The sequence below is a fragment of the Oryzias melastigma genome, linkage group LG15, assembly GCF_002922805.2.
Source record: "Oryzias melastigma strain HK-1 linkage group LG15, ASM292280v2, whole genome shotgun sequence".
In the NCBI taxonomy this organism is placed as follows: Eukaryota; Metazoa; Chordata; class Actinopteri; order Beloniformes; family Adrianichthyidae; genus Oryzias; species Oryzias melastigma.
In genome coordinates, this window is record NC_050526.1 from 25,097,392 (window position 1) to 25,122,493 (window position 25,102).

Sequence of the window (25,102 nt, forward strand, 5' to 3'; positions counted from 1 at the left end):
CATATTTCCTTAAAACAGTTTGGAAAAATCATGCCTGTGAGTATATAAAGATTTTCATTTAATCAGCAATGCATGTCTAGGTTGACCGAATGTTAGCATTAGCTTAAACGTTAGCATCAAGCTAGCAGACTTTAGCTTTATGTGCTAAATCGGCTTATGAATCGATAATTGATCTATTAAGATCTATTATTAAATAAATTCAAATCGATTTTATTAACAACTCATAAGAAAGCATTATAAAATTAAATATTCCAAAATATGTTTATCTAAATAGACAAATACTTTTGTTTTACATTACCAGACTGTACTTTTTTATTATTTTGGTTCAATTTAGCTGAAGTGCAGCAGAGTGTGTCAATAAAGGCGCCGTAGAGACTTGGAGGGGACCACAGTCTGTCCTTGACCTGTTCAAGATAAAATAGGCTGATCTACTTGGGAAGGATTTCAGAAAAGAGACAGAGTCGGAGGCTGTGCCCGGCAGCCCAGTGCATGCTGGGAACTGTCAGAAGAGATCGAGAGAAATCCCCCAGAAAGTTGCTGACCTATGACCCTTATATCTCTCAGTGATAGTTGAAATTTGGCTTAAGCATTCTAAGATGCATCATCATCATCATCCTCACACCCACACAATGACACACACCCAAATGTGTTTGCTTGGGAACACACACAAAACCTTTACCGTTTTGTTTTAATGGAAAAAAAAACTTAATGTTGTTTATACTGTTGTTGTTGACTTTATATATAAGATAATCATGACAATAAACAACCTGGGATTGTTTTAATGCATTAGCCAGATAAATATGTGTTGTATTTATATGAAAAAGAATACATTGCCAGCAGAATCCATATACACATTTCATATTATTCAGGATTGGCCATCATTTCACAATGTTTGTTTACTTGACTTTTTGTTGTAATCGAGTTATTTAGCTGACACTTAGAAGTGACTTTTAAAAGAAAAACACAATAAATAGAGGAAATATTGCAAAGGCTAGACTATAAAGATGTGTTAATTTTGAACTGTTATTTTCTTGGGTCCTTTTTTTTTAACTTTCTTAACTTTATAATTGAATACATCATGAGAAATGAGGAGACAATGCAATGAAAAAGTTTATGGAATCTCTGCAGGTATATCTAGTTCACGGACAATGTTCTGAATCTATTCAGAGTAAAATAAAAAATTCCTAAAAGAACCTTCCCAAATCACATTTAAGGTCTTATGGATGAGTACCTTTCATGAAGGTGTTGAATATGTTCATTAGCATAATGCGTTGTAGTTCTAAGAAGAAGAAACATTCCTGCCTAAGTGTCTCAAAGTGTCAAAGTGCCTTTAAATGGTCTTTTCATGAGTGATTTAGTGTTGCTTAATGGCTCTTCATCTGATTTAAAGGCTTTACTTCAGGTACTCTTAGACCACCCTTCTGCTGCTCACCAACCAGTTTCCCAAATCATCCTCTCTTCTCAGTTCCACTTGAGCAACAGAGCTCTTGTTCTATGGCTTTTTGCCGTCTGAAGTATTCTCGAAACCAATCAAATGTACCCCTCCAGCTCAGATCATTTAATTTGGGGGATAAATAAGTTCCGTTGGTGAAAAAAAAAAAAAAAAGTTTTTGTTTTGACTTTATATCACTTATTTTCTTTGATAAGAAAGAAATGAATTTCAAAGGAAGGATGTGCACATCAGCAGCACACTCCTTTGGGTCTTAATTGGAAACAAAAGCAAGTCATTTTTTAATTTGTCAAGAAGACGTCTGACTTAATCTCTGAAGGCACGGTAGTCAAAACAATAGCAGTCTCTTTAATGGGCAAAGTTTGCCGGCAGAGGAAGGTTTTCTGGCCAACGCTCTAATTATCCAGGTAAAGCAGCTGCAAACTCTAAGCTGTGCAATTATTTTAGGTCTGGGTTTGTTTATGTGCTTGCATAAGGAGTTCAGACGTGAATGATTACCCTGTAGCTGTGTGCACAAACTTCTCATATGCAAGTTTATGTAATCTCTGACCGCAGAGTAAAGAGGTACTGGGCCAAATCTGAGGAAAATCGTCCAGTACAGACTCAGAAAATTAAGAAATACATTAAAATTGTACTTATAATTGAAATATATATAAGTATTAATATTTTACTGTGTTTTTAATTGTTTTTTGCACGTTATCTTAACTGCTAGGACCAAAGTAAAATGCTTTTTTTTTTTTTTAAGTATGCATGAAGTTTTGTCTGAACTTTTTAACACAGTTCATTATTTTTTGCTCATTTTTTCAAAATATATATGTGTAATCCTAATTCCCTTCTAACCTGTAAAATCTTAAATTGTTGATTCTTCGATTATTTTAATCATTTTTTTGCACTTTTGGCATTTGCCACTGGGGGGCACAAATGAACAAGTTAGTAATAGAAATCTTGACAAAGGAAACACCTCATGAATAAAATATCCCCTTTAATTTTACACTGTAACTACAGTTAATATTGTTCTTTTTGTTAAACATCAATGCTTTTCAGATAAATTCCATGCAAACTTTTGCAATTTAAATGTAGGATAAATAAGCTTTATACTTGTAGATTTCTTTACTAGTATATTTTTTGTAGATAAAACTGCTGATAATAATGACCGTCCAGAGACATTCAGCAGGAACATTTCTCTTCACCTTTGCAAACGAGAGCAGCAGTTCCACGCTGCTGAGTCTCTGACACCAGATGTCGGCAGAAGTTGAAATTCTGGAAGGTGAGAACAGACATCTGTTTATTGGTGCAGCATTTTTTTGTACAGTAGCTGCTACTTTGCAAGCATCAAACTTTATCCATTTGGTAATAAGAACAAAATCTATATATGTTCTTTTGTCTTCATTTGAAAAAAATGTTAAATCTATTATGAGTTAATGGTCCACTAGTATGAAAAACAAAAAGCTGAAACTGTTGTACGAATGGTAATTTATATTTTTCATAATTTCACCATGGCTTACTGTCATCTTCATTTGAGCAGTCACTCGAAGCAGAAAATGAAGAAGGACGTATTATCCTCTGAGTCACGCTTGCTAAATTGGCTTTCTTTGGGCATGAAGTGCTTGTATATTCCCTGTAAACCATCTAGATCAGCTCAGTAGTGCTTAGTTTTTTCTTTCCTTCATCCAGCTTAGAACACAACATTTTGAAGGGGAGGATGTTGAATGGCCAGTGTGCCAGCAGAAGCGTCCACACTGCAGCTGAGCCTTGTGTTCTCCAGCCGCAAACTCCGAACACAGAGCACACATCCCAGCTGAACCAGATTGTGTTTATCAGCAGGGCTTTTATGTCCACATGTTCCCTACTTTCCTGTAACCCTGCTGCACACAGAGTCTGTGATCAGCCTTCCCTCTCTTGTGAGAAATGCTCTTTTATTAGCAGTCGAGGCAGACTTACCCAGATTCAGAACCTTCTCTGTGGACAGTTCTCAACTGCCAGCTCCTGTATTGTGCGTGCCTTGTTTACATATATGCATGTCTATGCGTGAGCGTGCACACGTGTGTGTGTGTGTGCTTGGGAAGGGAGAGAGTGTTCCCTTGAGTACACAAGCTGCATCATCATCACTCTTTTAAAAATCCTGCAAGCGACACACTTCAGAGCAGATACAGTTGGTGAAAATCTATGGGGAGCAGGATTTTTACAACCATTTTAGCTGAACATGAGGGTTATAGTTTTCACTACACCAGCCAAAATGGGTTTAAACTGTCCTAAAATTGCAAACATTGACTGGATCAAAGGGGGGAGAAGAAAATCAAAAAGAAAATAAATATGAGGAAGAATTTGTGAGGAGAAAATGGGTTAAAAGTCAAACTAAATATTGCATGAACTGCATTATCTATAGATGTTTTCCAACATTTTTTTTAAATGCCAAAAAAAAAAAAAAAAAAAATGAATGGGTAAAATTGAGATGTGAAGAGGAGAATCAGGTCTGGGGAGCATTGCTTCAATTCCTGCGATTCCACCTAAATAGGCTTTTCCTCTGCAATGCACTCAGGCTCCAGTGATTCGCTATGTGAATGCTACCCATTTGCATAGCCACTCTCCCTCCTGCTTCCTGGCTGGCTGTTGAGGCTCCCCCTCCTTCTGTCTTCCTCCATCTCCTCCTCTCTCTGTTCTTCCTCTTGCGCACATCTTCTGGAACGGTGCTGCCGATGCTGTGCGCGTGTAAGCGTGTGTTCTGCCCAGGGCTGTACTCAGGTGCCGGCGCTGCCATCGCTCAGTCTCTCCGAGAGCAGATATCTGTAGATGGGGAACGGGTGTGCGACTTGGCACAACTTGCAGGTGCAATCACGCAGTCCACCGTGCGCTGCCGCATCTGTCCGACATGCAGATGAGACACGGATTTAACTATGGTCCCATTCCTCAGGACGTCCTCTGAGACCACTGGAGGAGAAAAAAAGGAAAACTTATCCCTCTGATTTTGCTTTCAAGATCTTGATCTTTTACAGTTCCTCCACTCGTCTGTAAGCTGTTTCCTTTTACTAACATTTTTGGAATAATATGTTGAGACAGTTTTTTGCTTGTTTGGAAGATGTTTCTAACATTTTCGAGGGGCTGATTGAAGGATAAAGAGAGAAGCAGAGAGAACAAAGGAAACTAAGGGAATTAGAACAAGCTGGGATTTCTCCGTTTCTGTCAGAGGTTGCCCTAATTTCCTGAGTGAATGTTTTCGCCTGATGGTAAATGATACCTCTTTACCTGGCTGGGAGCTGCTACGGAATTTTTCCAACAGAGGAAAAAAAGCAAGAGGCTCTTCTTCCTTTCACTTCTTCCATTTTATTTAGTTCTGACCCTTTTTTTGCCAGCTTTCCACGCTTCTTTTTCTATGGATGTGGTCCAGTGTCTCTGGCCGAAGTGAGTTTATTAAAAAAAAAAAAAAAAAAAGTATGGGGCTCTAAGGCTCTCTGAAGTTCTGCCTTGATCTGAAGCCTTGTCTGGCCACTAAAGGAAGATGTTCAGAGACTGGACACAGTTTGCTCCCCTGAGGCCCCTTGCAGAACCCCTAAACTGGAATTCCGTTTCGCTCACCCATCTGGCTTTGTGGATCATTGCCCTAGGGTTTGTGGCAGGATCAGAACCAAGCAATGTGGGGAGTGTCCATCATATTCACCTCCCCCATGGAAACAAGCGTCATCATACTATGCCTCTTGCTATTCACAGATCACCTGCATCCCTAAGAGCAGGACACAGTAAGTATTTCCTCATTAACACTTTTATTTATTAGCAAAGCATCCAGGTTTCACACGTTTACTGAAATTCCTGCTTGTTTAATTTAAGATAAAACTTTTTTACAAATATTTATTCCCTAGTATATGACCACTGGCTTTGTCTCAATGAAGTCCCTCCCCCTAAATCTGAGATTAGCTATATCCATGTCTCCAAACGCTCCACTGTGTGGAGATTAGAGCAGATTAGAAGGTTGTGGCGCCCCATGTTGCCACTGGGTGTTAAAGCATTCCAAGCCTCAAGCATAAATGATATGTATGAACATTTCTTTGTAGTTATTTCAACATGGTTAGAATTTGTTTTATTAATATTATTTAGTTATTTTTTGTGTGGGAGTTTATGTGCAATCTGACAGTAAAGCCTGCACCAGCATGACGTTTAAGGGACCAGAATACTTCAAATCTTCAGTCTTCACTCTGCATTTTTGAGTGACGTAATCCCTACTGATGTAAGGCTGAGGCATCCTGGGAGCACACTGTTTAATGCTACCCAACTACCCCTCAAAACAGGTTTTCTTAGGTTTACATTAAAAAAAAAATCTTTTGATGATATTTTTGGAACTCAAGAAGATTTTAAATTCAGCACAAAAGCAAGTGGAAAAACAGGACCCAATCCCAGATGGATGGGCATAGTCACTCCTGCACCAACAAGGGAGTCGGTGCCCCTCAGGGATGTAAAAGGGAGATGGAAGGTTTGCCTCCCCACTTAGACAACAAGAGAGTCAATTAAGCTGCTCTGCCATGACCCGCTTTTAGTGGACAACACTCTGCTTGGCCCTTGCTCTCTCTAAGGACCTGGGGGCATGTGGTCCAGGGACTCTCCACGACCTGATCATAGTTACTAACTATTATTGAATTCTTGGTTCATCGGTACAGAGGGTGTATAATTAAAATCTTGGAGACACGCTGTTCAACATGATAGCTGGCTCCAGGACAAATCTTTCAGCTGCGAAGCTCTGCTGCTGTTTTTATGGTTGTGTTGCCATTGGGATTTTTTTTTTTTTTTGAGTCTTAATTGAATGGATTCCTTATTTACACAAGATTTTTTGCACATAACAAAATGTTTTAGTGAATTAATGAAGATGGGAAAGAAGTCTTACTTTATTTTTTTAATCTTCTGTGTGTGTACAATTTTTGTCGTAAATAGAGGTGCGATGATCAGGGGCGGACTTACCATTAGGCAAAGGTAGGCGATTGCCTGGGCCCCCAAAACTGTAGGGGCCCCAAGCTGAACACTAAATAAAAGTGCCTTAAATACATTTTATGTCCATTATTATCCAACTCTTTCATACAAACACACCCCAAAACCACTGGAATGGCGTGAAAGCGTTAACCTATTCCATAAATTCAATTTTTATGTTTGATCCTAATCATTTAACTTTTATCATCAAATCACAGGATTTGGCGTATTTCCTGTTCAGTTTCAGCGCAGGTTGTGAGGTCTGTCTCACTGCAATTCTGAAATGATTTAAGTTTTTAAATGTTGATCAAAACATTTGGATTCCTGACATTGATTCTGTATACTAATGGATCAATCAAGAACCTAGATAATGATTTTTATAAAATACAACCGCTGGAGAGGGCTCCATTTTATTTTTTGCCTGGGGCCCCCAAACTCGTAAGTCCACCACTGGCGATGATTAATTTTAGCAATGATTCAATTCATGTTTGAATTTGTGGCTGACAATACAATACATAGCCCATATTGGACCCTTTTGAACAATCTGATTTGATCCAATTCACTGACCTAAAATCCATCCAGGACATCTTTAGGCCAACATTCAACCAGTGTGACTCAGAGATAAATACCTGGTACTGAACAGTACAAGTGAAGCTTTTCAGATTCCTTGAATTTCATGAAAGATACATTTAATGTGTAAGTAATTTAATGTAAAACCATCCACGTTTTAGTTTCATAAAGCTGAGCCCACTGTTTTTTTTTTTTTTTTCCACATCAAAATACAAACTAAGCTTTATTAAAACATTGTAGCACACTGTATGCTCACATATATTTCCAAAATTCAAAGTGTTTCCACACATTGGACTGTACCATGCTTTAATCCAAATTTCCCAATATTTGTTATAATCAATTTATTCCATTTAGAAATTATTTTATAACAGAATAGGTCGATTTGATTAAAACTTGCCTGAGACAGCAGATCAACCTTGTTGGATTGTAAGAAGATAAATCCATTAATTAATTAATTGTTACAATCCTATAGCCTTTATTTTTATTTAAATGGCTGTCATAGTGTCTAACAATTATTGTAATCTAGAATAACTGTACCTGCTTACATTCATTGCTATTTGCACATTTGTCTCAAGTAATCAGTTATAAAGGAAATGAGTGTTGGTACTGTATGGAAATAATGTTTACAGTGTGTTATCAATGAATTATTTATATGTAGCTGAATCTATTAACTAAACTGTTAAGCTGCTCATGTGCTGATTATACAATTGTGCACATGTAAGGCTGGGAAAATGCATGTTTCTTGAAGAAAAAAATAACAGAAAACATCCTTTTTCCTTTGCATTGAACTTGAAAGTCTGTCATTGATTTATCTGGAAAAATGGAGAAAATTACCACGATCAGGATCTATGAAATGGAGTTGGAGTGTGATGTATTGTTTTTGTAGGCCCAGGCATAATGAAGTTCAGACAGTATCAGCTTTAAGAAGCAGATATACCATTTATCACGGATAGAGTCCCAGAGGTGATAGTCTTCTTTCTCTGCAGTGCATACACAATTCGATACTCATATTTTCTTTTGTACCTGCTATTCAAATTCACTTAACGTGAATACAGGAGATGTCGCAATCAATAGGGAATATCTTTTTACATCTTTTAATTATGAATCACTTCACATTTCTGTCTGTCTGTTGCATGCAGACAATGGCCATTACAAAATAGCAATCACCTTGTATAAAAATAAGCCATGGCACCTTGTTTTCTGACACCTACATGCGTGTCCATGTCCACCAGAACTAAAGCACATTCTGTTATTGGAAGCAAATCCACAGATTCTCAATGGTTCTGCATTTTACATGTGATTTTATGTCAGAAACGGCCCCAACATGTGCTTCAGTAACTGCTGCACAATTGTCTTTTGTATTTCAAAACTTTGGAGTTTGATTAAAGTCAGTGAAGCAATTTAAGTAATTATAATCAATTTGAATGCTCTCCAGCTTCAGAGCTAAATGGTTGAGCGGATTAGAGACCATGCTTGTTGTTGCTGGCACTGCTGCAGAGAAAAGATCAGCAAAAAAAAGATGGAGAGAGGAAATAAAACAAGATATTGAGGGGAAAAATGAAATAAAATAGAGGAAAAAAAGCAAAGGTTGCAAGGAGAGGAGAAGGAGAGTGAAAGGACAGCAAAAATCTGATGATTTCCTGTGTTGTCTTCCTACTGCCGTGGTGTAGAATAATATAATAACTACCATGTTTCTGAACTGATGTCATTATGTGATAACATACGGATGACAGTATCAGTGCTTCTGTGAGGTAGCGGAGATGATAGCTGGCCTGATAAGGATCTGAGTACATGTTCCTCTCCTCTGGAGGGAGCATCGGCAGTTATTGACCCACAAGTGGAGGAGTAGAGATCAGAGATTTTTTTTTACTCTTTGCCTCTTATGCATGAGAGGACAAACACTGTTCTTTGTGTGTGCTGGGGGTGTTTAACTTGCTTGACCCTATAATGCTTGACCTCCTTGGCTTTCCTTCCATCGTACTCTTCCTTCATACACTCTTCCAGTCATTTCTCCTCATCTTCCTCTTTAGTCTCGAGTCCATCCAAGCAGACAGGAGTGGGCAGCCTCTTTTGTGCTGCTCTGTGTGGCTTCAGCAGTGACCGGGCTACGGCTGGCATGAAGGGAAATGAGACCTGACTGTGCGTGTAGTGGACATTGTGAGGTTAGATTAATAACGTGTCCAGTTTCCGGGTTACAGATTTGGAAGATGGAGAGGCAAAAGGAAAATTCAGTCTTCTCCTTTGGCTCAAGGGGTTTTGTGTTCCTGACATTTGCACTTGTCCTGAATGAGTTTAAGTCAGGAAGGTTTTCACCCAAAGGGTGTGCAGTGACTCACAATCAGCAGATTTTTTTTACCAAATGATTTTGTTTGTACTGTTGGCTTTCTAAGAAATAAACTAAATAGATCAGTATTATTTCAAAACAACATTACTTAAGTAGACAGTCACCTAAATACTTACTTAACTAGTATAGAGACAGTAAAAAATTTAGGAAAGGATGACATAAAAACTAAATAACAGTTTGTACATAACATCTCACTTATTGACCATAATTTATGTAATCTGATAGAAAAATATATACAAATCCTAGTTTTTAAATGTTTTGGGGAAAAAACCCTTTGAATTGAGGAAATGAAAATGAACATTCCATTTTTATAATTTTTTTGGCAGCAAAAGGATTTACACAATAGAGTACAAACAACTGGAAATGGAATACATCAGAATTTAGAGGAAATAATGTATTTTTTAAACATTTTTTAGTGAAAAAATAAAATGGATGGTGCTGTTAAATTGTTTTTTCAAAATCTACTGTTGTGCTTGTAATTTAATGGATCTAACTTGTTACATCTGAAATAAATCAATTCAAATAAAAGTATTTTTACCTACGTAGTGAGAACAAGCAGCTTGATTAAAATATATTCAATTTTAAAGATTTTTTCTCCCCGTTTAGTTACCTTAAATGCCATTGCATTATGTCATTTACCTTTTCATAAATGTATTTGTTAAGATTTAAAAGCATTAAATAACTATTTAAAGAACCAATAAATAACCATTTTAACTTATGATTTACCACCAGAAAGTACAGAAACATTGTGAGTAGTTCGTTCACTTAAATTGTTAAACAACCCCCCCCCCCCATTAAGCACTTAAAATTTCACTAAGTATTTTTGAATATTTGAACACTAACTTTTTTTATATATTTTCCAAATAACGTGGAAATTTCACCAAACAATCCATAAAATCTGCCCTAATATCATTTTCTGCTTGGCTGTAAACCATTACTCTCATATTTATTGCAATAATAATGTGTAACAGTGTAATTTCCCTACTGAGTGACTAATACAGAACTTTTTTTTTTCTCCCTGGAGATGTCCTTTTTTTTGTAATTACCTAAGAGAAAAGTGAATATTCCCCAATCTGAATGTTTGTAGAACAACAGCAGGTCTAAGAGTCCATGTTCTTCAACTAAGAACTTCCTTAGAACTTGATTCTGTTTTCCTCCAGGTGAATTTTTGTCATTCAGATCTTTGATTAGTGATGCTTCATTAAGGTGTAGCACTGCCACCAACTTCAACCACTTAAAAAGTAGCTGAATGTCAAGCTGTTAGAGTATGAATGGTTCATCACCATCCATTTTGATTGACTACATAAATGATTTTATAGTTTGACGAGAAAAAAAAAATAAAAAAAAAAAAGCATGACGGAGCATGATGAGTCAAGTGTAGACCAAAGCCATCTAGTTTATTCTAGAGAACCTGTATTATCAATAGTGGGCATCTCTGAGGCAGTCAAACCTTTAAAAAGCACAATTTGCTCTCGAAGTCTCACACAAGCGATACACACAATCGAACGGTAGCACTCTAGCAGATCGTTTTTCATCTCTTTAAATAGTCTGAATAATTTTGATTACCTGCTGGGATTGACAATAGCCGAGATGATTTGCAGATATGCACATAGAAAAAGGTCATATTAAATTAAGTTTATTATATAATTAAGAACGGTTTGCAAAGAAAGGGCTGTTTTCAAAGGGTATAAAATGTGTCAGCTCAGACTTTGATGACTACTTTGTTATTGAAGTGAGAAGAAATTCAGGTAGAAACTCTGAGAGATGTTATTTCACTTTGAAAAGCCATGGAGAGAGAAGAACATGGATGTTTGATAGATTTAGATGAAAAAAAATGCTTTTGATTATCCAATTGATAATGAACTGGAACTCCTCTTTGGCTCTCTAGGGAGAATCAAATTTATGTTTTGTATCAGCGGCAAATTTGATTGACAGCCCTATAATTATTTCTAGCTTACAAGTTATTATCCAACAACTTTGCTATCATTAATGCTGAAGTTGGCTTGATAAATGAGTTGCTGAGCCTTCCAAAAGGGGCGACAAACTGTAAATTTAGTTTCACTATATTGATTATTTATTTTTTTGCAATTCACAATTGCTCACCTGGAGCAGTGTTGACAGAAAGAAGGCTGCCCCCTAATCCACTCTAATAGGATTGTGTGGGATTTCACCTTCCTTGTTGCTCCTTCTATCTCCTAGAGCCTCGAGCCTGCTGGCACAGACTGATAAAAAACACGCCTGTCTAACACCTAAGTGCAAGCTAAAATTAGCATATATGTTCTAGCACAGTGTTGAAACACAATTCATGCCCACACATTCCTTTTTTTAGTCTATGTTAATATGTATTTGTTGTTGGTGGATCGGTGTGCAACAGAGCAAACCCGAGGTTTGATACTCCACAACTGCATTTCCTGTTGATAAAAGGGGCGGATCACCGCACACCCGTTGCAGGATTGGAAACACTGCATTTCAGCACAAAAAAGAAAAAAAAAAGCTTTTATTGCTAGGGATTTTTCTCTTTACAGTTTCTCTACAATTGAAATTCAAGTTCCATAAAACATTCATATGAGAAATAAATCTCACCACTGAATAAACTTCAATAAAAGAATTTGCACCCAGTTGAGTTTTCTCTCCCCAAAAGAACACTTTTGACTCACAGAACCATTTAATGCACAAATAACAGCAAATATGACAGAGTTGATCAAAAACATTTACCTCTAACATTTGAAGGATTTACATATGGTTTTACCTCATAGGAAGAAAAAAACAAAAAAACAAAAAAAAAAAAGAAAGAAAACGTTTCTTATTCACTCAGCTGCATATTCCCCAGCATGGATCTGTGCTGAATTTATAAATTTGGAAAGAAAAAACTTGATTGACGAAAGCATGGATTTTATTAAATTTATTTTTTGTATTTAAAAAAATAACAGTAATGTAATATGTCAGTTATATATATATATATATAAAATAATAATAATATTTCATTATAAATGATATACTATTATATACTATTAAAAATATGCCTAGAGATTTTTTTTTTTATAATAATAATACCTTGTTGTCTTAAGTATAATAATAACTTTATATTCTAGATTTGTAAGAAACTGGTGGTGGACAACACAAAATGTCAGAAATAGAAACTTTGACACTTGATAAATTAAACTGACATGTAGCGAGCCATGAACATGGGAACCGCCAGACAGGAGACCAAGCAGATGATCCAACGAGCATGAACTGAGAAGCAGACACTTAAATATACTGAGGATGACTAACCTAAATTAGAACAGCTGTGGATAATTAGAAACTTGTACCTGGTGTGACTGTGACGAGGTACAGAGAACATTCAAAGAACCAAGAAATTATGACTGAAAGACAAACCCAACTAATGGCCACACGTTTAATATTATCAAGCTACTGAAACAATTGAATATCTAAAAAAAAAAAAAAAATGAATATCTGATAGAGCATTTGATTAAAAAAATAAAGAGGGGGAAACAAACAAAAGCAGACAATGTTTCAGCATAGTTTAGGGATATATATAAGTTTGTGGGTGTATATAAATATTTGTGTGAAACTGTTGTAATTCATTATAAAATATAAAAAAAGGAACAAATGTAGGCTATCGCATGTCCATATTACTAAAAAGCAACAAGTCTGGTTTTCATTAGTAACTATGCTCTACTATATTATGTATTAATGGCTGCAAGAAACCAGAAACGCATACACATTCATGTGTTTTCCTATCCCTTGTACTATCAGGTGGACAAAGGTGGACAGACACTAAAGAAAATCCAAAATTATTAGAAGAAAAAAAAATAAGTTGTGGGTTCCAGTTGACCCCACTCCAAACGTTAACATGCCTTGGGAAGCACAAGGGTTCTAATAGCATAACTCTGGAAATCAAGCTGAACTGATTAAAGATATTTAAAAAATCCATATTTGTGACTGGTGCACGAAGTCCTCTCAAAGCCCTGTTCTTAGTACGAGATAAACCTGTCCAGTTTTAGCTTCCAAGCATTTGTTTCTCCTAACGTCTGCAAAACATGTTTTACTTCTGTTTTTTCCATAAACATTTGTGAAAGGTTCTGTGTATAAGTTACTTATAGAAATATTAGGAAGTGCAAACCAGCAGGAAAATTAGTCAATTTCAATTTTTTTTCTTTCTTTTTTTTATTTAAAGTTCAAGTTAGTCATTACTCCAAGAATTACCCTCAAGTTGGTCTGAACGATAGAGGAAAAACTCCCAATCCTTCACACTGGCTCAGTCAGCCCTGAAGGAAAGCTCCCTGAGTGATTGTGCTGATGCAGTTTGGGCTGCAGATGGTGATGGGCAGCCACAGTTGCCTGGTCTCAGATCAGGGCTTTGGCCCTGGATGTTTTTGGTTTTCTGCCTCACTTCTGCTGTGTAATTATCTCACACTTGTCTTTTTTCAGTAATTAGAACTGCAGTTGTATTTCACATCTGTCGGTTCCCTGGTGGAGAAGACAACAGCCTTCTAGAGACCATTTTGAGGCTGTGCTCAGTACACACTTGTAAACGGACACACTTAAAATGAATGCAGTGACACCGGATGGCACATTACCAGTGTTACCAGTTTTTCAGGCATGAGCAGTTTAATAATTGAGGAATGCTTGTTTTTCTTTACATTCACCTTTTGATATTGTTGCATAAACATAACAGTGGATGCAGAAAAATCCAATGAACAAATTGCTGGCAAACAAAATGGCAGACCTGAACCCAGAGAAAGAGAGCATTGTGAGGAGCAAATGAGGCAAGTGATGATGAGAGAGTAAATTAGAAGCTGTCGATACTGTGAGACACTTCTATCAGAGGAAAGGCTGTTGGCGAGGGAGACAGATATGCAGCTGGTCGGGGTTACAAAGGGCCTGTTTGGTGTATTGCTCCTTCAGACACTGGGTCTTGTCAGCTCTGCCTGGATGGCCCAATCGGCTCCACAAGGCAAGGGCTCATGTTTTACTTTGGGTTTTAGGGAAGGGAGCATGGCAGAGGATGGGGCTGAAGGGTGTGAGTGACACCGGCCAACTGAGTGTTCATGTCATAATGCTACCAAGCCCAGAGGGTCAAACGTTACCTCAACCGTGAGTTCATGGTGTACTGCCATAAAAAAGCAAGGGTGTGTGCTATGACTGCCCCGCGGCTGTGTTATGATGAAGTCAAGACTTATCTCCTCAGAACAGCGTGAGAGTAAAATATGCTGAAGGTCTGCAACAGTAGGATGCAGAAGCCCGTATCTTCATTCAAAATCTCTTTGAGACTGTATGTTGTAAAAAGCGAGTTCAGAGTTCACTTTGATACAATACTAACTGCAAATAATCGGACGTACTTCTCTTTGATAAGGATTCTACATTCAACCTTCAAAACGTTTGGACAAAAGAAGTATGAAAAAGACAAAAACAAGATTGGCAGTAATGGAAAAATATATATAACCGTAAAATCAAATGCAAATGGCTAATACTGGTGCACAGGCAAAGAAAAAGCTCTTAGATTTAAGCCTTAGTCACATGCACCCACAGGGGGGGTTGACCCGTAAAGGTACTATGTTGTCCAGTAGGGTAGTAGAAAGGAGCGGCTGCATTTAAGGGGAGCACATGCGTGTCTAGCAGTTTGCTTGAGGCTTTTACGCCCACCTCAAGGGATTTTATGAAAATGGAACGTACCATTGTCCTGTGTGTGGTAAGTGTATTGTGAAGTATTTTTAAGGATAATGTAAGTGACGTACACTCATTACTCATAGGTGACGCTGTCGGATGGTGTCCTTACGCCACACTCTAGTCATTAGGAAGGTGTGAGTACCGGCCCCTTACTGACTGCACAAATGCCACATACACAGGGTGTGTGCATGCGATACATAAGTGCCTGTAGGAGACCCACACAAAATACACTCTGATCATCTAACAGACAGGCTGCATACAAGATGCTCGCAAGGAGCACACACTTATTAAGTTAACAGCACTAACGCCACATTTCCTGTGAGGAGTCCAGTATGGGACAGGCCAGTTAATCCTCGCTTCCACTGAGCGGTTTGTTTTCACCGCACATGTGTGGTGTAGACCGCTAGCTAGTCATTGCGTTATTGTAGTGTGACAACTAGAAAAGCAACAACAATGGAGGTCATCCAACAACTCGTCTATTTCTTGTTTTATTATTTATACATCATCTATAACAAGAATTTAATGTTGTTTGAAGGAGAATTTTAAAAAAATATACAGCTGTAAAGAGGAAAACAGAATTGCTAGTTTGGCGCTATATTAGTGCTTTCTAATGTCTTCATCATGTTCTGCCAATCAGCGGCTGGCAACTGCGTATCCGCCATCCCATTCTATTTTTCTATGGACCTTCAATGGTTTGGGGCCGTCTAGAGGTACTGGTCAGAACTATTTAATGGGTCCATTTAACATTGGAAATGCTCAAAAATACCGGATTGAACCGGACTGTACCGACTGCTCAGTGAAAACGAGATTTAACAGGCTCTGGTGTGCATTATTTGGGGTCGGTTAAAAAAATGAAAAATCCATATAAAGTACCTGCGTCTCACTTTCTTCAACCTTATGCTACATACACACCAGTCATTTGAGTGTGTTCAAGAACATGCTAAAAAGGGCATTTTTGAATGTGCTTTTAGCACACGGTTTTCACATTGGACCATTGCTACCCAACACTTGTGCATGTATTCATAGTTAGAAGAGACTTGGTGCAAAACTCGCAAATCTCACTCCAAGCTTTTTCTTTCACAGCTCTATTCCTATATATAAAAAATTTGACGGCATATAATTCTGGCCAAGGACAAAACACAATTTTTAATTCCTCCTTCATGGTCGATTTTCAAGCAGTTGGTATTTCCCTGGTTTGAAAAGGATGCTACCCATTCGTCATTACCTAATCTGAGTCACTGATTGGTCAAAGTTGAACTTGTTTAGCTTTCAACCCCTGTTTAATGGCCACCTGTTTCATATGAAGAGCCCAAAAACGGACTTAAAAACTCGCAAAGCAACATTTGAACACGAGAGTATTGAACATGGAAGCCTGAAACGCACATATGCTCATGCTTAAATCTATATAGATATATATAGATATATATATATATCTATATATATATATATATATATATATAGATATATATATAGATATATATGTATTTTTTTGCTACTGAAAGTGGCCACTTGAATGCAAGTTGCTGAGCCCGGGTGTCAATGAAGCATCAAGTACCTTTGTAGGTTGTTTAGGTGTTCGCTACAATCTCTGCCTGGAACATGCCCATAAAAAAAAAGTGCATTAACAATTTTGATCTGCGGGCTAATCAGGAGTTCAACGACTTTAATATTTTGTGTGGGCCACCTCCATGCCCTGTAGAGGCACCACCCATAGAGGCATTTGTGACCAAGGCTTTAGTTACACTATACAAATGGAAAAATAGTTAATTAGACTTTCGGGGCAATCTAGTTGAGATTAAATTTTCACGTCAGATTGGTGGACTGGTGTAATTTAAACCACAACAATGTGCCACATGTGTTTATTTGACCATGTCAATGGTTGCTAGGGCAACAACACTAACTTCAGAGATACCATGTCTTCCCTCTTTCTTTCCCCATTTTCATTAGGTTCTATAGCTCCTGTAATTGTGAAGCCTGTATCTTTTACCCTCTAATAAGGGCGACCAATCATAGGGGCAAGCAGCAGTGTCCCACTTTTAGTCTCCACTTAATTCAATTACATCAAATTAGCAAGGCAGGAAGAGAGGAGGCAGAGAGAGAGGATTAATCCTTTGCAGCTTATGTAGACAGGTTGGGCCCCATCAGCTGTCCTCTGCAAAATTGGTGCTTTGGGATTGTCTTCATTAGAAGAAGCTTAAGGCTCACAGGTCACTGGATATAGTTAAAACAATAGTGTAGAAACAGCTAATTAGGCTATTTGGTCCAGTCTCGCATAAATCCCAGCCACGTGAGGGTTTAAAAATTCGTTTTTTTGGGGAGGGCCTTTATTTATTTTTCTGTAAAAGCAGCCAAAGTGGAAAATAAATACTGACAAAAACTGCAACTTCACAGGGACTTAAGGGTTTCCTATCATGGACTCATTTTAATGTCAACAAACATGTGGAAAAGCAATTATTTTTCAATTATGTTTACTCCCCAACATTATATATACAGCCACTAAATCCACATTTGACAAGTAGTAAACATTGGTCTTTTGGCCATGAAGTGTAGAAGTTTATAGCCACAGAGCGGTTTATATGCTGAATGCACCCTGACTTATTAACGCAACACAAAGTAAGTGAGAAGTCTGAGTTCTCAGTTGATTTAGCAATTCTGTCCTCTCGGCTTTCTGCTGACTGCAAGGAGAACAACTGTAAGTCCAGTCATCTGATAAAACTGAAGGGGGATTTATTGCTGAAAAAAAGAGCACGACAGCATAAAAAAGCAGAGCAGAAAATGAAAGAAAGTGAGGATTTCTGTTGTGATCTCATTTAATGACAGATCTGCTGCTGGTCTATTTTGCTGCCAAATCTCTTCGGTTTACACTCCATCTTCAATAATGTGTTTTGGTTCTACATAACAAAAGTGAATCCAACTAATTAGATTTTTTTTCATCATGTAAGGGATTCCATCATGTTTAATAAAGTATGGTGGTTGGATTACAAAGTTAGGGATTGTATGTCATACATGTAGTGGCTCCAGTCTGGAATTCTCACGCCTCCTGGTTCCGTTTTAACCATCTATCCTATTAGAAGAGAGGCAGTTGTTTGTGTTTGGAAAAGGATTAAGCGAAGTCAACAATCCGTAGTCGTCTTAGTCTCCCAAAGGGTTGCTCATGCTCCACTAAAGGCAGAGAAAGTTTTCCTCTCTTTTCCCGAGGATCAACACTCGAGGGTTAGGTTTGTATTGTTAAAGGGCTGTGCTGAAGTGGAACTATGAACATTATAATGGAATGAAGATTGGATTGAGACTGGCTGCTGAGATCCAGCTGAACCAGGGAAGCCTTGCAGTCTCGTTTATGCTCTCCAACTGAATCTTTTTCATTTATCAACTGGAAAGACACTCAGAAAACATGCAGTGACTACCATGTCTAATCCAGTAAAGTAACAAGTGCCTTCATGTTTTCACCTTTATCCACCATTCGTAATTATCTTGACATACAGAAGGTGTCAATCAAAGGTGGAGGGGGAATTAATCAGCTAGCAAAGCTTTTCATAATGTCAGACTGAAAGGTGTTTTCTTTTTCCTTAGTTATATTTATTTTTTCCTTAGTTATACTTCCATTTATATCTTTTTTTTCTTTTTAAATCAAACAGCTAAAATAAATAATTTGAAGTCCTGGCATTTCTTTTTTTTTAATATGGGTAAAAAAAATGTCTAAAATCTGTTTTTAAAAATAAAGTAATTTATTCGTGTTTGCTACAAATGATAACAAAAAGTGTCAAGCAACAGAAACTTGAATTATTTATGAAATAAACTCAAATACTTGTGGAAAACCTTGTGCAACTCTGAACTATGCCAGAACATGAATGAAGTGACCCATAGCCAAGGAGACCCAAAACAAGGTGATGATGGATCAACATGAGGCTAAACCTAGAACTAACAGTGTATCCAGGAAAAACGTTACGAATGTAGAGGAGCTGCAGAGTTCAGTTACTTTAACCTGGTGGTAAAATGCACACCCTCAGAGCAGGGAGAACAGCAAAGAAGCATCTCTCAAAAAAACTGAAAAACTAAATCTTACACTAAACAGAAATTACAGCAGAACAAAAACAAGAAAAAAAGGGTTAAAATCTCTCAAATAAGAAAAAAAAATCTTTCAGTTGTTTAGAATTTTTTTTCTTGTATTTACTCCAACATAAATTGGAGCAATAGTAAAGATTTTCTAAAACAAAGAGAAGACCTTATGCTTTAAACGCCAAAATTTAGGACAAGCCCAACATACTAAAAATACAGACAAGGAAAAAAAAACATTTCGAGAGGCATCATCTCAACACAAGCTTAATAATAGTTAAAAAAAAAAAAAACAGAAACTGTACCCCACCTTCGCCCAACAGTACTTGTCATGATACATCCCAAGACTGCACCAGGACACTTTTTTTATTTTCATTATTAAAAAATAAGACTTAGAAAAAAAAAAAAAAACTTATCCTAAATATTAACACGATTTTGTTGCAATAATATGTTAAAATTCATTTTTTTTTAATAATCATGACGGTAAGCGCTGCACTGTATCTCATGTATAAGCAAATTTATGGTGGTGTTCTGCTGAGGTTTAGGTGAAAAACAAAAGTAATACGTCGAAGAACGCTCATAAAAAAATAATTAAATACCGTCTTGTCAGCATTTTAAATCAATACAAATATCACCAAACTGATTTTTCCCCACAACCCTAGTTTGATACATGTGCTACTCCTGTATTTTTTTTAAGTCCGTTGAACTGAACAAATAAATAAACAAACATACATTAGAGATCATACAAACTGGCTCATGAGAGTTTACTGAATTAATCATGGCTGTCAAATCTTGAAAAATGACACATACAGTGTAGAGAACTTATAAATATCCTAATGAGACATCAGTGTATTTTTTACAAAAAAAAAAAAAAAGCAAAAACTTCCACAAGTTTGTACACTAAAAGGGGCATGGTAGTAATCTCATAGGATACTGTAGTGTTTTGGTGATAAGAGCTTCACCGTGAAGTCACTGAAATAATAAATTTTTCACAAGCTCTAGGGACAATGGGAAAATATTGAAATTACAGCCTTATATGGTTGTTCTGTGAAGGGATTTTTTTTATTTTTTCTTTATTAGGTAAAATTTAATTTTACTCAATCTGACGTAGTAATAATTGAAGGGCAAATTCCATAAAAGTAGTTTGTTAAAATAGCACAGAGATGTGTACTGTCCAATCACACAGCAATGTTGTTGTGGATAAAAAAATGTTGAGCTGGATAAGAGGGAGAATCTTTAATGCCGTGGCTTTTTCTCTTTAGAGCAGTAAAGTTCACAGCACGACGCCAGAGCAGCAAACAGGCAGAGACAAGAAAAACCTTGACAGGAATGTCACCTTGCCAACACAAAGCCCCACTATGCACAGACAGGAAGGTACGATGCTTACAGTCGAGGACAATCCAGCCCGACAGTCTGTGTGTTTTTTTTTTTTTTTTTTCAAGAGATGCTTATATTAGTAAGCGTGGAAAGCCATTCAAACGTGCAGACATTTAAATCAGTTGGGAGGAAAAATGTAAAACTGTGCACACATGGAAAAGTGAAATTAAACATCCTCTATTTTTCATAAAATTTAATATTTTATAGAACTGTTGCCTGAATTTTATTGAATTTACACTTTATTAAATGTATTATTAGTTGGATTAACGTTTAATAAAAATAATAAGTGTTTCGATCTTTTTTAAAACGATCTCAGTGGTCTTTTAATTATAATAATGCTTTTTTTACCCAACTGTGTTGTTTTCTAGGACATATTTTCTGCAGAGGGGCAGGAGTTCATTAGGAATTTTCCTCTGAGTTGTGGAGCTCTTAGTTTACATGTTGTCCCACTAGCTTGCAGACCCTCAAACCAACAATTTAACATTACTAGTACAGCAAAACTGGAACAGTTTTGAGACAGACACCAGCTCAGACGAGGAAAGCGAAAACTTAGTCGTCTACAAGTGAATGAATCAAATTGGAGTTGAGCAGGGAGCTTTTGATGCATTTTCTATGTAACGAATAACTTTTTATTTTTATTTTTCAAACAACATACTTTTTCCTCTGCTCCTGATTCACCATGATTTAAATAAAGAAATACTCTGAAACCCACTTTTAAGCTTAATTTTCTTAATGTATGTCTTCCATCATTAGAAAAAGTTATAGAATATATTGAAAACACCAAAAACACAATTTTCATCTGAGTGTGTCTTTAATTATTAACAATACATTTTATTTTGTGAAGAGTGTTAATTTGTATTGTGTTTAAATAATTATAGGAGGGCTGCATCCTTGCATTACATTTTTGAATAATGTTTTAAAAAAATCTCATATTTCTGAATCTGCTGAGGTACAAGTCATGAATTAATTATAAACAGGTTGAAGTTTTGACAATATGAGCGTGACAGTATCATCCTTGTGGATCTCGGAGTGTGATGTTCTTGTAAATTATACAGAGAAACAGAGGGAATTGTCTTCAATCTTCAAAGTTTGTATCTTTGTAGTCATTGTCAAGTTGTAGAAAGCAGCTAAAAAAGCCCACAAATTTGTTTTGCGTTTTAATGGTTTTGCCTGTAACTCTGCTGTGTTCTTCCCGCTTTGTCTCTCCAACTAGCAGACAATTTAATTGTTGTAAAAGGTAAAATACAGTGAGAGGACGGTAGTTCATGGGGAAAGAAATTGATCTTGTTGGCTCTTGATTTTCTCTCATGGCACTAAATCTTCAAAAACATCGATCGGAAATAGCTCCTTTACCAGATACCGATAGTGTTGGATTGGAGCGCTGTGTCCTCATAAATCCTGCTAACGATTTCTCTGAAAACTGAAATGGTAATCCAATAGACATCATTAAGCTTCTTTTAATTGTACGTCTCCCTAAAGGTCCACAGATGCAGTGAAACTCAAGTGATGTTATTTTTAATATAGTTCTGTCTTCTTGCAGGGTTTAAAGTTGCACTTGAACGTAACAGCTATTTAATTCCTACTTATTGCTGGCTCTAACAACAGAGATCATTTACACTTTGGATATTTTCAAATATATGTAGTCCAAGTTAAATAGTAAAAAACCTTTTTTATTTAAGACGACTAGATTGTTTTTTTTCTTTTTTCTTTTTATATAGAAGTCTCTTGAAATGACCAAAATTAACATCAAAAAGCAATACTGTACAGCAGGACTTTGGTGATCTATTTTTGCACAGCAGTCATTACAGGAATCTGTGGCAGCAGATAGAGAAATGCAAGTGCGAGGTGCTGACAGAAAGCAGATCTATAATGTCATCTCTCCTCTTCACATTTCCATCACAACTATGTAATTATGATTGGATTCCTCCCCCGTTTCTCGGCAGAGGTGGTAATATGAAGCGAGATATGATGACTGTTTTGGAGGTTAGAGGAAAGACAGTCTGCAAGCCTGACCTTAGCTCAACAGCGCTGTCAAATAAACTGCCTGGTCTGTAAATCCCTTTGCCTCCCACCACTGCTGTACCAAGTCAGTGAGCCAGTGCTGCTTTGCTCACACCAACCTGTCTCTTTGCATGACCCTGCAGTTATCTGCTAACCATATGCCTCTCATAGGGCAGTTTGCTATGCTGCCTCTTCAGCGCAGCATAAGTAGACATTGAGAAGTCAATAACAAAGGGCTTTAACACACGGGGCATGTTTGCTTCTATACCGTCTACTATCCCGCACACCTCTTAGGCCAAGAACTCCTGGAATGGTGCTGCATTTTTAATGAAAGCAGTGTTTGATCTGCCAGTGTTTATCTTCTTTGATGTTAACTGACACAGCAGAGAGCAGCCAACTCTCACTGTAGTCCAACGTGAGGACAAATTAATTCATTATCCTTTAAAAGGGGAGGCTTGTGGTTAAGGAGTTCAACATGGAGGCCTGATCTTGGATGCGTAACAGCTTCAATAGGACTTTCCATTTCAGGCTTTTGCTCTTAGTAACTGCTCCACATAAATATGAGAAACTCATGGTTATCGTACACACACACCTTATGTTTTGGTGGGTGAAGAAAAGAGAAGACCATTGTATTGATGATGTAAAACCATTGATTGTAAATGGGAACTGGACTATGGGTGTCACATCATAAAAAATGGCTTATTTCCAGCTCCAACCAAATGAAGTCAATTAATAGCCATTTGTTTGTGACATGGACGCCACCATTTTGGAGTAAGCTGGCATCAGTAAGTAGTGATAGAGTCAACATTTCAATGGCAACCATGCACCCTTACTAATCAGGAGTAAGCTTGTTGGAAGTCCACATCCCTACCAATTGAAAGTGGGCTCTGGAGAATCTGTTCATCAGTCGTTTGGACATGGGGGCGAGCAGAGACCACCCACTGTACTTTTATTGAGGCAACTAATTTGGCCAGTTTTTAATATGAATGACTTGCACTACCAAACGATGGCAACATCTGAAAGAAGGAACAGGAGAAATTGGAGAAAAACCAGGGGAAGATGTCAGTGATGCCCATGATGACCAGAGCACTCTGGGTAGTAACCCCCATACTGTAGATCCCTGGAAGGACCTCAGACATCTCAGTCCAGAGAAATTCAGTACTGGAAAGAAAGTGCAAAGATGCTGGACTGAACCTTCAACCTCTGAGGGTTCTGGTAGAGGAGCTAAGCTTTGGTGAGAAACCATCCACACATTTTAGTAATATAAAGAAATACGATCTTGGATACATTCAGTTTAATAGATTCCAGTGGCATGTCCAACAGCTTAAATTATAAATCTCTTTTGTACTTTTTAACTTTTTGTTTTGGTGTTACCATTCTTCTCTCTTTTTGGTGAACTGGGAATAAACCGCAGTGGTTGTCAGATTTAGAGACAAGAAACAGGCAAGAATTTCCAGGACATTACTGTATCTAATGACTATGACAGATCCATATCTGGCTCAGTGTCCCAGGAGAGAAAACAAATATCAAATATGGAGCCAGCGCATAATTAGTCCCCAACTAAAAAGGCACACATTCAATAATGTCATGCTGCTGAACAACTGTGAATGTATGTATTAGACTGGTTGATCCATGTACAAACAAGTTATAAGACAAACTAGATCTAAAGCTATTATTTATTTTTTATTTTTTTACAGCCCTGACCCCACATATAATTACTGAATTTATAACAGTCTAAATCTGTAACAATGCTGTGAAAATAGCTAATCCCCAATGCAAATCAGTGCAACTGTAAAATAGCACAACATCTTAAATTACTTTCTTGCCTTAGAAATGACAAAAGTGAGAGATAACTAAACATTGACTCACTTGAAGCTTCTGCACATGCATCATATGTGTAAAGTACATTTAATAAAGTCCCTTCACTGTAACATATTGAAGATATTTTTATGAAACATTCCATAACTCTAAAAATGTACTAAACAAACACATTTTAAGCCAGTGGAGTGTTAACGTGTCCATCTATATCTCTCAGGAAAGCATTTTTACCTCTAAATACGCCTGACTTTATTTCCAATTATAACAAATATTCTTCGGTGTTCTTACCTTTCAAGGTGATGCTAAATTAAGTGCTGAGTCCTGGATTAAATAGTACATTGCAAATTAGCAACATACAACGTGAAAGGGTTAAGTCTTTACTGCTATGCATAGCCTGACTTTTATATTTTGATGGGTATTTATTTATTTTTAATTATTGCGGAAAAAAATACATTTATAAGAAAATAAACATGTAATTGCATATACACATAAAGAACAAACAAGCATTTTCTAATATTAAATGTCACACGTTTCAAGTGTTTTCTAAAAATTGCAAAATCCTTGCAGTTTATTTTTTGCTCCATTTTGAAACTGATGGATTTCTGCTTGTTTGGATGTGTTTGGTCTGCAGAAACATTATGGAACCTTTTGAATTTTGTTTTTATTCACACACTTTTAGGACTGGCATTGAAAATCAGATCATGTTTTATTTTTACTCCATACATGCGAGCGCTAAACATTTGGGTGTTATTTATGTGATCTGGGATTTGGCAGTAGGTTTGTTGTTTTTTTTTTCCCCTGTTAAGTTCTCTTTATTTCTTATTTTTGCTCACCATTTTCTATGTTTCTGGTTTCCACCATTTTTA

At 37.0% G+C, this 25,102-nt stretch overlaps 1 protein-coding gene across 31 annotated transcripts in view; it reads left to right on the top strand.

Moving 5' to 3' along the window:
* Positions 1 to 25,102, top strand: part of LOC112161706 (neurexin-1a) — a 247,571-nt gene that overhangs the window by 132,521 nt on the left and 89,948 nt on the right. The window contains exon 1 of one of the 31 annotated variants that reach the window (XM_024297078.2): positions 3,417 to 5,184. The exons of 28 other annotated variants lie outside the window; for them this stretch is intronic. In XM_024297078.2, coding sequence (XP_024152846.1) covers positions 4,947 to 5,184 — 238 coding nt within the window. In that variant the 5' untranslated portion in view covers positions 3,417 to 4,946. Of the gene's footprint in view, positions 1 to 3,416; positions 5,185 to 25,102 lie in introns of those variants that run through there. 2 more of the 31 variants (XM_024297077.2, XM_024297079.2) reach the window with 2 other exon arrangements.